The sequence below is a fragment of the Mesoplodon densirostris genome, chromosome 12 (genome assembly GCF_025265405.1).
Source record: "Mesoplodon densirostris isolate mMesDen1 chromosome 12, mMesDen1 primary haplotype, whole genome shotgun sequence".
In the NCBI taxonomy this organism is placed as follows: Eukaryota; Metazoa; Chordata; class Mammalia; order Artiodactyla; family Ziphiidae; genus Mesoplodon; species Mesoplodon densirostris.
This window is the reverse complement of record NC_082672.1, coordinates 81,886,069-81,902,137: the sequence shown is the minus strand read 5'-3', so window position 1 is coordinate 81,902,137 and position 16,069 is coordinate 81,886,069. Positions and strand designations below refer to the sequence as shown.

Here is a 16,069-nt window from a genome sequence, read left to right as displayed (position 1 = left end):
CTTCCTACAAAGTAAAGTTAGATTTAAGTAATGGTCCTTCAGGAAGTTGTGGTATTGGCTTTTTACATTAATAGTCTTTCAACACTTCACCTATGTAAACATCAAATTTACATTCATTTACCAGAGCATGAAGAACTGCTCCTTAATGGGCTATATTTTCATTTGTTTCTTGACCCAAGTAGTTAAATATGAATTTCAGAAACTTCTGCTTATTAAAATAATTTTCATAGAAAAACAGAGAAGCAGAAACACACATTTTCTATGAAAGTAATAAATGTCACTGAAGTCAACTTGGATGTAATTTACTGCCATGAAGTATTTTAGGCATGTTTATATTTAAAAGGAATAGTCAAACTCTGGCAACAGTTTGGCAGCTTCCGATAAATTTAAACAAACATCATATGACCCAGTAACCCCACTTCTGGGTATCTACCCTAAGAAATAAAAACTTAGGTTAATACAAAACCTCTACATAAATGTTCATAGCAGCTTGATTTATAATAGAAACTACCCAAATGATCTTTAACAGGTAAATGGATAAACAAACTGTATAATCCATATCATGGAATACTAGTCAGAAATAAAAAGGACTGAACTACTTTTATAAGGAAATGACTTGGCTGGATCTCCAGAGCACTATGCTGAGTGAAAAAAACCAGACAATTTCAAAAGATTGAATTTATGACTATATGACTGCATTTACATAACACTCTAAAAATGACAAAATTACAGTGATAGAGAATATATTAATGATTCCCAGGAGTTAGGATTGGGGTTGGGAGTGACTCTAAAGGGATAGCACCCCAAGTTTCTTTAGGGGGATGGGGAGGTTCTGTATCTTGATGGTGGTGATGGTTAAATTAGCCTGTACATGTGAAAAAATTTCATTGAGTGCAAGCAAAAACTGGTGAAATCTGAATAAGGTTTGAAATTTAGTTAGTGACACATGCAATCAACTTCATGGTTTTGATAACTGCACTGAACTCACGTGAGATGTTATCATTGGGTGAAGGATACTGGGGTACAAGGCAACCTTCTCTATTCTTTTTTTTTTAATATTTAATTTAATTTATTTTTTTTATCCAGAAGGTTCTTATTAGTCATCCATTTTATACACATCAATGTATACATGTCAATCCCAATCAAACAATTTATCACACCACCACCACCACCACCCCCCACCGCTTTCCCCCCTTGGTGTCCATACGTTTATTCTCTACATCTGTGTCTCAACTTCTGCCCTGCAAACTGGTTCATCTGTACCATTTTTCTAGGTTCCACATATATGCATTAATATACAATATTTGTTTTCCTCTTTCTGACTTCACTCTGTATGACAGTCTCTAGATCCATCCATGTCTCAACAAAAGACCCAATTTCGTTCCTTTTTATGGCTGAGTAATATGCCATTGTATATATGTCCCACATCTTCTTTATCCATTCATCTGTCAGTGGGCATTTAGGTTGCTTCCATGACCTGGCTATTGTAAATAGTGCTTCAATGAACATTGGGGTGCATGTGTCTTTTTGAATTATGGTTTTCTCAGGGTATATGCCCAGTAGTGGGATTGCTGGGTCATATGGTAATTCTATTTTTAGTTTTTAAAGGAACCTCCATACTGTTCTCCATAGTGGCTGTATCAATTTACATCCCCACCAACAGTGCAAGAGGGTTCCCTTTTCTCCACACCCTCTCCAGAATTTGTTGTTTGTAGATGTTCTGATGATGCCCATTCTAACTGGTGTGAGGTGATACCCCATTGTAGTTTTGATTTGCATTTCTCTAATAATTAGTGATGTTGAGCAGCTTTTCATGTGCTTCTTGGCCATCTGTATATCTTCTTTGGAGAAATGTCTATTTAGGTCTTCTGCCCATTTTTGGATTGGGTTGTTTTTTTAATATTGAGCTGCATGAGCTGTTTATACACTTTGGAGATTAATCCTTTGTCCTTTGATTGGTTTGCAAATATTTTCTCCCATTCTGAGGGGTGTCTTTTTGTCTTCTTTATGGTTTCCTTTGTTGTGTAAAAGCTTTGAGGTTTCATTAGGTCCCATTTGTTTATTTTTGTTTTTATATCCATTACTCTAGGAGGTGGATCAAAAAAGATCTTGCTGTGATTTATGTCAAAGTGTGTTCTTCCTATGTTTTCCTCTAAGAGTTTTATAGTGTCTGGTCTTACCTTTAGGTCTCTAATCCATTTTGAGTTTATTTTTGTGTATGGTGTTAGGGAGTGTTCTAATTTCATTCTCTTACATGTAGCTGTCCAGTTTTCCCAGCACCACTTATTGAAGAGACTGTCTTTTCTCCATTGTATATCCTTGCCTCCTTTGTCATAGATTAGTTGACCACAGGTGCATGGGTTTATCTCTGGGCTGTTTATCTTGTTCCATCGATCTATATTTCTGTTTTTGCACCAGTACCATATTGTCTTGATTACTGTAGCTTTGTAGTATTGCCTGAAGTCAGGGGGTCTGATTCCTCCAGCTCCGCTTTTCTCCCTCAAGACTGCTTTGGCTATTAGGAGTCTTTTGTGTCTCCATACAGATTTTAAGATTTTTTCTCCTAGTTCTGTAAAAAATGCCATTGGTAATTTGATAGGGATTCCACTGAATCTGTAGATTGCTTTGGGCAGTATAGTCATTTTCACAATATTGACCCTTCCAACCCAAGAACATGGTATCTCTCCATCTGTTGGTATCATCTTTACTTTCTTTCATCAATGTCTTATACTTTTCTGCATACAGGTCTTTTGTCTCTGTAGGTAGGTTTATTCCTAGGTATTTTATTCTTATTGTTACAATGGTAAATGGAAGTGTTTCCTTAATTTCTCTCTCAGATTTTTCATCATTAGTGCATAGGAATGCAACAGATTTCTGTGCATTTATTTTGTATCCTGCAACTTTACCAAATTCATTCATTAGCTCTATTAGTTTTCTGGTGGCATCTTTAGGATTATCTGTATAGTATCATGTCATCTGCAAACAATGACAGTTTTACTTCTTTTCCAATATGTATTGCTTTTATTTCTTTTTCTTCTCTGATTGCCATGGCTAGGACTTCCAAAACTATGTTGAATAATAGTGGTGAGAGTGGATCTCCTTGTCTTGTTCCTGATCTTAGAGGAAATGCTTTCAGGTTTCACCATTGAGAATGATGTTTGCTGTGGGTTTGTCATATATGGCCTTTATTATGTTGAGGTAGATTCCCTCTTTTCCCACTTTCTGGAGAGTTTTTTTTATCATAAATGGGTGTTGAATTTTGTCAAATGCTTTTTCTGCATCTATTGAGATGACCATATGGTTATTCTCCTTCATTTTGTTAATATGGTGTATCACATTGATTGATTTGTGTAAATTGAAGAATCGTTGTATCCCTGGGATAAATCTCATTTGATCATGGTGTATGATCCTTTTAATGTGTTGTTGGATTCTGTTTGCTAGAATTTTGTTGAGGATTTTTGCATCTATATTCACCAGCGATATTGGTCTGTAATTTTCTTTTTTTGTAGTATCTTTGTCTGGTTTTGGTATCAGGGTGATGGTGGCCTCATAGAATGAGTTTGGGAGTGTTCTTTCCTCTGCAATTTTTTGGAAGAGTTTGAGAAGGATGGGTGTTAGCTCTTCTCTAAATGTTTGATAGAATTCACCTGTGAAGCCATCTGGTCCAGGACTTTTGTTTGTTGGAAGATTTTTAATCACAGTGTCAATTGCATTACTTGTGATTGGTCTGTTCATATTTTCTATTTCTCCCTGGTTCAGTCTTGGAAGGTTATACCTTTCTCAGAATTTGTCCATTGCTTCCAGGTTGTCCATTTTATTGGCATAGAGTTGCTTGTAGTAGTCTCTTAGGATGCTTTGTATTTCTGCAGTTTCTGTTGTAACTTCTCCATTTTCATTTCTAATTTTATTGATTTGAGTCCTCTCCCTGTTTTTCTTGATGAGTCTGGCTAATGGTTTATCACTTTTGTTTACTCTCAAAGAACCAGCTTTTAGTTTTATTGGTCTTTGGTATTGTTTTCTTTGTTTCTATTTCATTTATTTCTGCTCTGATCTTTATGAATTCTTTCCTTCTGCTAACTTTGGGTTTTGTTTGTTCTTCTTTCTCTGGTTGCTTTGGTGTAAGGTTAGATTGTTTATTTGAGATGTTTCTTGCTTCTTGAGGTAGGCTTGTATAGGTATAAACTTCCCTCTTAGAACTGCTTTTGCTGCATCCCATAGGTTCTGGACTGTCCTGTTTTCATTGTTATTTGTCTCTATGTATTTTTTGATTTCCTCTTTGATTTCTTCAGTGATCTCTTGGTTATTTAATAATGTATTGTTTAGCCTCCACGTGTTTCTGTTTTTTATGTTTTTTTCCCTGTAATTCATTTCTAATCTCATAGTATTGTGGTCAGAAAAGATGCTTATATGATTTCAATTTTCTTATATTTACTCTGGCTTGATTTGTGACCCAAGATGTTATCTAGCCTGGAGAATGTTCCATGTACACTTGAGAAGAAAGTGTAATCTGCTGTTTTTGGATGGAATGCCCTATAAAAATCAATTAAATCTATCTGGTCTATTGTGTCATTTAAAGCTTCTGTTTCCTTATTTATTTTCGTTTTGGATGATCTGTCCATTGGTGTAAGTGAGGTGTTAAAGTCCCCCACTATTACTGTGTTACTGTTGATTTCCTCTTTTATAGCTGTTAGCAGTTAACTTATGTACTGAGGTGCTCCTATGTTGGGTGCATATATATTTATAATTGTCATATCTTCTTCTTGGATTGATCCCTTGATCATTATGTAGTGTCCTTCCTTTTCTCTTGTAACATTCTTTATTTTAAAGTCTATTTTATCTGATATAAGTATTGCTACTCCAGCTTTCTTCTGATTTCCATTTGCATGGAATATCTTTTTCCATCCCCTCACTTTCAGTCTGTGTGTGTCCCTAGGTCTGAAGTGGGTCTCTTGTAGACAGCATATATATGGGTCTTGTTTTTTTTTTTTAAACAGAGAACAGGAGTATTTATTTATTTTTAAATTTATTTTTAAATTTATTTATTTATTTATTTATTTATATTTTTGGCTTGTTGGATCTTCGTTTCTTTGTGAGGGCTTTCTCTAGTTGTGGCAAGCGGGGGCCACTCTTCATCGCAGTGCACGGGCTTCTCACTATCGCAGCCTCTCTTGTTGCAGAGCACAGGCTCCAGATGCGCAGGCTCAGTAGTTGTGGCTCACGGGCCTATTTGCTCCGCGGCATGTGGGATCTTCCCAGATCAGGGCTCGAACCCGTGTTCCCTGCATTAGCAGGCAGATTCTTAACCACTGCGCCACCAAGGAAGCCCCATGAGTCTTGTTTTTGTATCCATTCAGCAGGCCTGCGTCTTTTGGTTGGAGCATTTAATGCATTTGCGTTTAAGGTAATTATCGATATGTATGTTCTTATGACCATTTTCTAAATTGTTCTGGGTTTGTTTTTGTAGGTCCCTTTCTTCTCTTGTGTTTCCCACTTAGAGAAGTTCCTTTAGCATTTGTTGTAGAGCTGGTTTGGTGGTGCTGAATTCTCTTAGCTTTTGCTTGTCTGCAAAGATTTTGATTTCTCCATTGAATCTGAATGAGATCCCTGCTGGGTAGAGTAATCTTGGTTTTAGGTTCTTCCCTTTCATCACTTTAATTATATCATGCCATTCCCTTCTGGCTTGTAGAGTTTCTGCTGAGAAATCAGCTGTTAACCTTATGGGAGTTCCCTTGTATGTTGTCTTTTTTCTCTTGCTGCTTTCAATAATTTTTCTTTGTCTTTAATTTTTTTGCCAGTTTGATTACTATATGTGTTGGCATGTTTCTCCTTGGGTTTATCCTGTATGGGACTCGCTGTGCTTCCTGGACTTGGGTGGCTATTTCCTTTCCCATGTTAGGGAAGTTTTCGACTATAATCTCTTCAAATATTTTCTCTGGTCCTTTCTCTCTCTCTTCTCCTCTGGGAGCCCTATAATGTAAATGTTGTTGTGTTTAATGTTGTCCCAGAGGTCTCTTAGGCTGTCTTCATTTCTTTTCATTCTTTTTTCTTTATTCTGTTCTGCAGCAGTGAATTCCACCTTTCTGTCTTGCAGGTCACTTATTCGTTCTTCTGCCTCAGTTATTCTGTCACTGATACCTTCTAATGTAGTTTTCATTTCAGTTATTGTATTGTTCATTTCTGTTTGTTTGTTCTTTAATTCTTCTAGGTTTTTGTTAAACATTTCTTGCATCTTCTCATTATTTGCCTCCATTGTTTTTCCGAGGTCCTGGATTGTCTTCACTATCATTATTCTGAATTCTTTTTCTGGAAGGTTGCCTATCTCCACTTCCTTTAGTTGTTTCTGGGGTTTTATCTTGTTTCTTCATCTGGTACATAGCCCTCTGCCTTTTCATCTTGTCTATTTTTCTGTGAGTGTGCCTCTCTATTCTTTTTGCAACTTTTAAGGAAGTCTAAAGTTACTTCAAAATAAAAAGTTGTAACGAAGGGCCAGATGTTAGGAAGATGACTGTTGGGAAAAGGAATGAACATCTATTTTCTCTCAGACTTCAGATTAGCCAGTGTCTCTTGTGGGGTGTGGAAGATCTGGGGATGGGACTCAGACTGTCACATGGTTTATTGATTTGCTCCTGCGGTGCCATATGTGAGTGATGCAGGGAGATGACACAGTGTCATAGAAAGATGTTGGGACTTGACGTGAGCACATCTCTCTTTTTTTGTTGACTCTTTTGCTTATGCAGTGTGACCCTCGATACGGCCCTTAATCTAGGTCTCAGTTTTTCAAAATATAAAATGGGAATCCTCATCTTTTTCAGTTTCAATAAGATTGCTATGGGGGTTATATGAGATAGTTTATAAATACGATTTATACTTTAAATCATGAAATTTTATTCCTGTTCATGTAACACCAAGTGCCAAAATCCTAACCTCCTGTTATATTCAGCATCAAAGGAAGATTTCTTATCTAAATACAGCCCTAAACTGTTGTCCATTTTCTAATATGTGTGCAGGAAAGAAGCCATTGATGGTCCAGCAAGTTCACAGCCACTGTGGATTAGTGGAAAAGTAATGAAAATTCAAAAATGAAGCAAAGGCTCACTTCATCTCTTGTTTCAAGGAAGGCTGTGAGTTGAGCATTTAATTCAATGTGGTTCTTTCTTTTTACCCAGAAGGAGTGCAGAGGGGAACTATGCACTCTTTTTTCTCTTATTATTATTATTATTGTTATTTTTTAAAAATCAGGAAGTTTTATTTCTGAAAAAATGGTGGTTCTGCAACATTTTCCAGTGGAACATTTACTTATATTTCAAAGTGAGAAAATCAAGCAGTCCTTTGCCAGTTGCAGCCCGTGGAATCAGGATAATCTCTCATGGCAATGGACACCACCTAGAACACGCTGACAAGAAAGTTGCTAATCTATGTCACATGGTCTCCCACCAACCTGTTAATAAATTCCTTTTTCCTGCTCCCTCGTTATTCTTGCATGTGGAGATTAAATGTACTATACGGTAATTAAATTTGACTCTCAAGAGGTAGTGCTTTAGAGCCGTGAGCCACAGGAGGCTGGCTTTCTGCTCCAGCTCCACTGGTGACTTGGGGGTTGAGCACGGAGCACCCGCCCTGTGCCAGGCCTCAATTTTTCTGTCTACAGAGTGAGAAAAGCAACGTCTCAGAGGGACATGGTGCTGCTTTACGAGCTCTATGTTCTAACTGAGCTCCAAATTCCATTACAGAAAGGTATTCTTTGATGAATTAAAGATGCATTTATACTGTTGTTGAGATTCTTAGCAGGAATGAAAGAAGCTTTAAGATCTAATTTTAAAAGACTCCCACTTCACAGCACGTTATCCAGCTCTCAAATGCTGCACACAGCTGTGCATGGAGAGCTCTGTGGTATTTATTAAAAATAAGACACAAACCCTGCAAAGAGGTGCCGGGAATATCTCCACAACGCGTACAGGTGCTGAACTGCTCGACTTCCACTGAGGCTATGGGGGCTCCTACTGGCAAACTCCAATCACCACTCGGAAGAATGACCCCAGAGAGACAGCTTAATGCTTCCTACTGATCACGAGTCTTCAGAGAACATCTCAAGGCAGAAAGAGACAATTTCTCAAAGGAAGTAAATAACCTTTAATGAAACAAATCTGTGTCGCAGCCATAACTAAGTATATGCTGCAGAGTCCTTTGCTAAGAGGCCCTTGGGAATTGCTTCCTGGTGATAGTTTCCAAGGGGAATGGGAGAGCTCTCATCACCTTCTCCTAATTCCTGCTGCTCACGGGAAATAACACGTTTCTTTTCAGTTTGGACATTTCATGTTTTCTAAGGGTAGATATATAGATGAGTGGAAAAGTCTGAGGGACAGGTTTATATTTTTCTGGATGGATAATGATTTGTATATTCCGATATGAAGTTCAGACAGGTATAGATAGATGACCAAGAGACCCAAAGCCTTATGTAGCCATACTGTTTGTTGCCTGATCAATTTTTTTTAAACCAAATATTTAGCATTAGGCCCACCAGCAATCTATTGGACCTTTGCCTGGTGGCCCATCCTAGATGCTACCTTGTCTCAGGCAACTATACGCCCTCATGCGGCCCCCACGCCCCCCAGGGGTGGCTGTCCGTCCATCACCTCCCTCTTCTCACTGGGCTCCAGCCACAATGGCCATGTGTCTCTTCCTGGTGCTAGCCATGCTCACTAGGTCTCAAGAACCTTTGCAATGCCTGCTCCCTGGCCTGGAGAGATCTGTGCTCACATCTTCTCATTGTGGCTTCTCTAATACTCAGGTTGACTTGAGTGTCCCACTCCTTAGAAAGACCCCCTTGGGCCACCCGATCTAATGAAGCCCCCAATCTCTCTGTTTATATCCTTCATAACGCTATCTCTGGTTGACATTATCTTGTTTCTAAAAAATATGTTTGCATATTATTTTTCTCTGTCCACTGGAATATTAGCTTGACAGGAAGGAGGACACTGCCCATTTAGAGCCACACAGCATCCCTGGCATCTAGAACTGCGCTTGGACATGGTGGACACTGTGTAGACATTTGCTGGGTGACTGAGCTCAGAATGCAGGGGATCTTTCACTCCTCTGCTCAGTCGGTCATGATGTTCTACACCTTTCTGACCAGACTACTTCTACCTCCATCACCTTTGCTCTGAATCAACATAATTAGTGTCCCTCCTTCTCCACGGGCATGGGAGACCATACTCTTACAGGCAGGGATCATGTTTTATCCATCTTTGGGTCCTTTGCACCTAAGGTCATGTTTGGCACATAATAAGTGCTCTGTCTGTGAATGAATTTTCTTACATAACATTTGAAAGTACAGAATATCAGTACAATATATCGTAGTATGCCACTGAAGTTTATAGAAGGAGTGGGAAATAATCTTTAGCCATCCATTTCCTCTAAGCATATTCTCTATATGGTCAAGTCTTACCAGCTGATCAAACAATAAGTTCAAATTTGTGCACCAGGTCAACAGTGACTTAAACAGGTCTCCAAGGGTCTACTAATGTGAACAAACATGCGAAGGCATTTCTGGGAGTGATATCACTTATCTGGAGCTGCCTCCAATTAGGAAATACCCAGGGACCTCATGATAACATTGTTCAAAATGGTATGCAGTCCTATATGAGGCAAGTAAGTCTACTTTAGGGCTTAAAGTCTTCTTTAGGTTGGAGAGCAGCACAGGTAACCTGATCTAGTTGAAATAATAAGGGTAATTTTATTTAAGGCTGATACTGCAATTAATGTCATTTTGTGAAGTCTGGCTTCTCATTCAAAGATTTCAGATTAGAAATGATAATATTTGTATACAAATAATGAATATTACAAATGTAAGTTGATGACAATGGACAAGGTTAACTAAATTTAATTTAACAATACTAATGAACAGTAAGCGCAATCTTCTCACAGTTGGGTAGTGTGGTACTCTGGGAAGTAGATACTTGCTCATTGTTCTGGGTTCCTTGCACACACTCCTGAACCTTGGAAACTCTGGTATGACAAGTGCCTTTTGTACGATAACGAGGTGGCTGAGGGTCCCTAGAGAGCTTCAAGATGGGGGCTGGTGACCAGAAAGACAAAGGCGTGATGAGAGGGCCAGCCCCACCCTGGACCTCTGGGGAGGGAAAGGAGCCTGGAGATGGAGTTCCATCATCAGTAGCCAATGATTTAATCACGTGTGCCTTTGGAGTAAAAGCTTCATGAAAATCTCTAAACCATGGGTACTGGAGAGTGTCCGGGTTGGTAAACAAATGGGTGCTGGGAGGCGGGGCGCCTGGCGGGGGCATGGAAACCGCACGTTACCCAGTCCTTTGCCCCAAATACCTGCCCTGTGTGCCTCTTCCATTTGGCTGTTGTTCTTGAATTATAGCTATAATATAATATAATATAATATAATATAAGGTACAGCACTTTCTTGAGTTCTGTGTCATTCTAGTGAGGTGGGGAGTTACTGGAGCCCCCAAACTGTAGTCAGCCAGGCAGAAGTGTGTTAGCCTGGGCACCTCACTGTGGCTGGCACCTGATGTCGAGGAGGGAAAGTCCTGTGGGATTAAGCCCTGAACCTGTGGGGTCTGTGCTAATACCAGTTGTTAGTGTCAGGATTGTATTGAGTTGCTGAACACCAAGTTGGTGTCTGGGAAGTTGGCGAATTGGTTGGTGTGAGGAAAAACCACCACACATTAAGTGTCAGAAGTGTTGTGAGTGAAAACAGCTCATCAGGTAGGTATATTTTTCTAGACTGAAATCCTGGTTCTTTCATTCACCATCTTTCTAACTTTGGACAAGTTTCTTAAGCCTTAGCTTACTTCCTCATCCTTAAAAAGGATATTATAAAACTCATGTAGGATTAAATAAGACAATATTTATAGAGTTCAAGAGCAGTACCCATCACATAGCAACTTTCAATAAATATCAGCTCTTATTAATTAGAAGGATTGAAATGGCTCTAATGTTCTGTGCTCAATCAACCCAACAGGGTTCAATGGTCCTCAGATGGTCCAGTTAATCACATGGAGGTGACCACATGCACCGGAGTTTGAACACTTAGATGGAAAGAGAAACAGCAGAAGAGTATATGACTGACAGGAAGTAACCCAAGAGAACATAACTTCTACTAAAGGGCAGAGGAGATTAGAAGGTGTAGAAAATGACGCAGTTGAAGAGTATGTCTCTTGGAACCAAAGATGGAGAACCTGGAGAGGTAGAAAAATGGTGTCTCAATCTTCAGTTCAGAACCAGTGGCAGTCTGAGAGTCTCTGATACAGCTTTCCAACACATTAGCAGCTGAAGCTGCCTTTTAATAGGATAAACTCACAGAGTGGCCTTGGCTGTGTGGTTGATTTTAATAAAGGCTCCAATTTTGTTTTAGCCAAAGAAGACACTGGTTATTTTCTTCTCATTAAAAAAATACACTTGTTGGCATTTTCAGGAGTGACTGTTATCTCATGTCAAAGGCATATACGCTCCATTCAGGGGGAAATATCCGTGCTGAGGTTTGCCTCTTTCGTCCTCTTGTGGAAATATTACACTGAAGGAGAACTGCTAAAATAGCAATTAAAAACCGACCTACATTTAGCATAAAATACAGATCCACGATTAACCACAGGCTGGTGTTTTCTGCTTCCCTGAAATGCACTGAAAGACTGAGAAGTATGGCCCTGTTACATATGTCTCTAGACAGAGTTACTGGGGCATCCAGAAAAGCCGTGGCTACAGGGAATTGGTTGGCCTCCTGACAGATCAGGCTTATCATCGCAATCTAGGCACCAGCCTTTGCTACGGTTTGCAACTTTCAGATAGGTCATTAACAGAAGTTAGAAAAGGAGTGACTATGAACTCAGTCTTAGAGGTTATTTCACATGTTCTCAATACTGAGGTCACGAGTAAATGAGTTGTGTTTGAATGTAGAGAAATCAGAAAGCAGCCAGTCCAGGTAAATGAGGGCAGCTCATTAGATATCCTCAAAGGTACTTGACGTAGGGCAGCGATTATGGCCCCCAGATGTATGTAGAAATGTTATTTCAACAGCGTCTTAGGGGAGAGATGTAAATTGAATGCATAGGTATAAGGAAGAATTTTGTAATTCAAGATAAGCTTTTACCAATTTTCAAAGCAAACTCCTCAAATCAAGCAGAGATAAATCAACATGGTAATGAAAGAGAGCATCTAATTAAAAAACAATTGAATAAATTTTTTTTTCTTCCCTTAGGTTACAGTTGTTTAAAATATGTTTTTCAAACCCAAGAATATAATGATTTTATGATTTCTCAAATCAACAATATTTGGAAATGCCCTGGTTCTGCCTCCAGTGCAGGGGTGGAGAGGTGGGCAGGTCAGGAGGGGAAGTTCTGCAGTCTTTGGGAATCAGCTCATGGGCCTCTATCACCTTGTGTCCAAATACTAACAGTTGGTCTGCAAGGCTCGCTAGGTGACGGCTGTAGTAGCTTTGGTCTGTCTCAACTGGAGAGAGCAACACAGGGGTGCTTCCAGAAAGCACTCCCCGCGTTGCAGGCACAGCCAGGCTACCAGTCTTCTCTGGATCCTTTCTTGAATGCTCAAGCCTTCTAAAAGTGTTGGGTGTGTATTTGACATGTTCAGACTAACCAAATCTTACAGATACATGGAGTCTTGAGAGAGGTTAGCTACATTTCCAAACTCACAACATTTATCACAGACAGATGAGGGAGATGCTACTTCTTTGTCCATTTTGCCATGGTAAATTAGGCAAAACAAGGGAAATCCAGGGTTCACTTTACATTTTGTTTTATCATTTAACCCCTGACATCAATCATTTTTTTTATCGGCCTATTAAGCAGGCCTAGAAAGGGCCCCAGCAGCCACGTGCTAAAGCCTGCCGCCGTCAGGCAGGTGACCTCGGTTCCTCTGTGTAGGTTACATCTTACTGACCTCATCCTCAAGACCCACGTTTGAACACATTTCACTATTTCATTGCTTCATCTGGACCATGAATCAAACCATTACACATACCTCAAAAAAAAGACTGAAAAGTGCATAGTTATCCTAAATGTAAGGACAAATCTTGTTTTTGTTCTAATGGGGATTCATTATATATTTATCTGTGAAAATTTCTTCCAAAGCAATAGATTCACTAGAGGTCAAATATCCAAATGAAGAAAAGGCCTGAAGAGGTAACTAAACTTCAGCCACACCTAAACCATGTCACACTAAATCTTTAAGGTCACAGTTGACAGGCTCAAAGGTGGCTAAGTTACAGACGACAACGTCGTCTTCAGAACCATACATTACACCAAGACCTGAACGGAACCGAGACAGGAAGAGAAAGATTAAAGGACTAAGTTGTGCTGATGTATCCGTAGCTGAGAACAGCTATCAAAGGGCAGCAGGCGTCTGGGAAAGAATCTGCTTTTTAGCTTAGAAGCCAGAAATACATTGGCATTGCCTCTGGAATTGGAATAAAACCAATTTTAAATTGGTTTTAAAGCCTGGAATGGAACGTTCCTGCAGTCATCCGTGAACCAACCTTATCCTGTAGAAGCTGAGTGAGCCCTGGCCAAACCATCTGCCTTGTGAATGGTTTTGTTTGGGCCCCTCATAGGACAGGAAGTTCTTGTGCCGTAATTCCACATCGAGTTACAGTGTTTTGTGGTGTAGTTTGAGCAGGGAATTAAAAAAGAGGAAAAACCTCCAGAGGAAAATCAAGTGCCTTCACTGATGCACCTCAGGGGCTGGGTGGGCCCGCCTGGGGGCTGGGTGGACCCGCAAGGCTGGGTGTTGGCGCCCACTTTCCTCCACGCCTCTCTGGCAGAAGAGGGGCAGCCGGACAAACAGACTGCGTTAGTGAAGGCCAAACAAGATGTTTCAAGGTTGATGTAACTTAGAATTGCACTCGATTCACTGCGGTAACCACAGGGCTTCCCGCACAGCCCCATGTCCATAACGTCTGGTTGAAGGAACGGTGGCTCTGGAAACGTGCATGCGTGTGGGGAGCCCTCCTGCTTCCCTCTGCCCAGGACGTGCGCCACTCACACCGCACTGGGAGGAAAGATGGGCCAAAGGGTTCCTCTTACAGTCCCCGTGGAGGGGGTTTCTCCACTTCCTCCTTAAGGAACAGGGGTTAGGGAGGAAACTAAAGGTGCTCAACAATTCCCAACTCCTGAAACAAAATGGCAAACCAGCTGCTGATGAAGGGCTTAGTCTAAACTAGCTTGTAAATAAAACCCCCACTTTCTCAGATTGGAAATAGTTGAAATAAGTAAACCTCACTGAGAACTTTCAGCATTTGGATTTGAACGGCTACCAAAGAAGTGGGAAGGAAAAAAGAGCAAGAAAACCAAACGGAGCTGTTGAATAACAGCAGCAACTACAACATCAACAATAACAACAAGCTTTTGTATACAGGGTTTTCTTTTTCTTTCCCCAAAGGAATAACATTCTATTACTTAAAAATAGGCCAAATTCTTCAAAAATGTCAGTGTTGGGAAAGACAGAGAAAGGCTGATGAACGGTTCTAGATGAATGAGACCAAAGAAGCATGATGACCAGACACAGTTGTGACCCATACTGGGTCCTGCCCTGGAGGGAAATGCTACAAATGACATTATTGGGTCAACTGTCAAAACCGTGATACAACCAGCAGATTAGTTAAGGTATTGTGTTAATGTCCAATTTATGGAAGGTTAGGTAAAAGAATGTCCTTATTTTGGCAAACCCACACTGAAATATTTAGGGATAAAGGGCCATGATGTAGACAACTTACTTAAAAAATTAACCGATTAATTGAAAATTGAGATATAATTGACTAAGGTTTTCAATTTTATGATCCACTTTTAAGTAAATTACTTAGAGGTGCCAGATCTTAACTCTGGAATGTTTTATAATTTCAGGCTAGTACCCAGGTGAATGGAATCTCTTTGAAAGGACAGCAGCCAGGGAGCTGCAGGGATGTGATTTATTCGGGGACTGCAGGGTGGGCCCTCAAATTTCAGAGGATAAACACTTCATCAGGTCTAACAGTTACAGTGCATAAACATACTTGTAATTATTCTTGAGGCATGCTCACTAACATGCTTTACCAGGACAACTACACTTATACATGCCAGCAGATCAAGAGCATAAAAGGGGTATTGCTTACACTGTAGAGCAAAAAGGGGTCTTTATACTTAGTGAAATCAATGCTCCCAAACTCAGGGTGACACTCGAGAACCATGGATTTCAGCATAACTTAACCTGACACAAGTAGGTATTTTAGAGCCAGACCATCTGGCTCAAATCTCAGCTCCACCACTAAGTACCTGCATGACTTTTAGCAACTCACTTCACCTCTCTGTGCCCCAATTTCTTCATCTTACAATGGGGATAATAAAAATACCTACCTCATCATGTTATGAAGAGGGATTAAATGAGTCAGCACTTTCAAAACACGAGATTGCTGGCCCATGCTGAATAATCCATGAACGTTAGCTCTTAACATTAACTAAATGCTGCGATACCGGAAACAGAAGAAGAAAAGGATGCAGTGTCATAAATCTAGGTATCTGGGACTTTGATATTCACCTATAACACAGAAGGGCTTCCGGGCAAATCTCAGTCTTCCTTGCCATCCTCTGTACCGGCAACAGCAGCCTGCAGACCAGATTCGAATGATGAACTCCAAACCAAAGACGACGATCATCACAAACTCCTAAAATATCAAATGAGGCATGTCAGAGAGAGATATTACGGATCAAACCACAGCAGGAAGCTCTGTGGATATGTCTGGACATGCAGGCACCTCATCTAAAATATCTGGTTGTTAAAGTCTGAAGTTAACATCGCCTCTTCTCCAAATCAAGCTAAACCCGGAGAACAATGGAATTGTATTTCCTATCATGGAATGCTATTCCTCTTCAAGTCTCTAAAGCTTTGCAAGTTTAGGAGTCTGTTTTAATTCTAAATATGCAGGCTGAATTACAGATCCTCTTGTCTGGAATACGCAGTCCCTCAAGATTGGTTCCAGGACCCCATGGACACCAAAATCCTCAGATGTTCAAGTCCCTTATATAAAATGGAGTAGTGTTTACATAAAACCTACACA

General features: G+C 40.0%; 1 protein-coding gene across 1 annotated transcript in view; it reads right to left on the bottom strand.

The window, feature by feature from the left end:
* Window positions 1–16,069, bottom strand: part of KCNQ5 (potassium voltage-gated channel subfamily Q member 5) — a 589,895-nt gene that overhangs the window by 145,938 nt on the left and 427,888 nt on the right. The window contains exon 3 of the mRNA XM_060114492.1: window positions 15,550–15,676. Within this exon, the coding sequence (XP_059970475.1) occupies window positions 15,550–15,676 (127 nt within the window). The remainder of the gene's footprint in view (window positions 1–15,549; window positions 15,677–16,069) is intronic.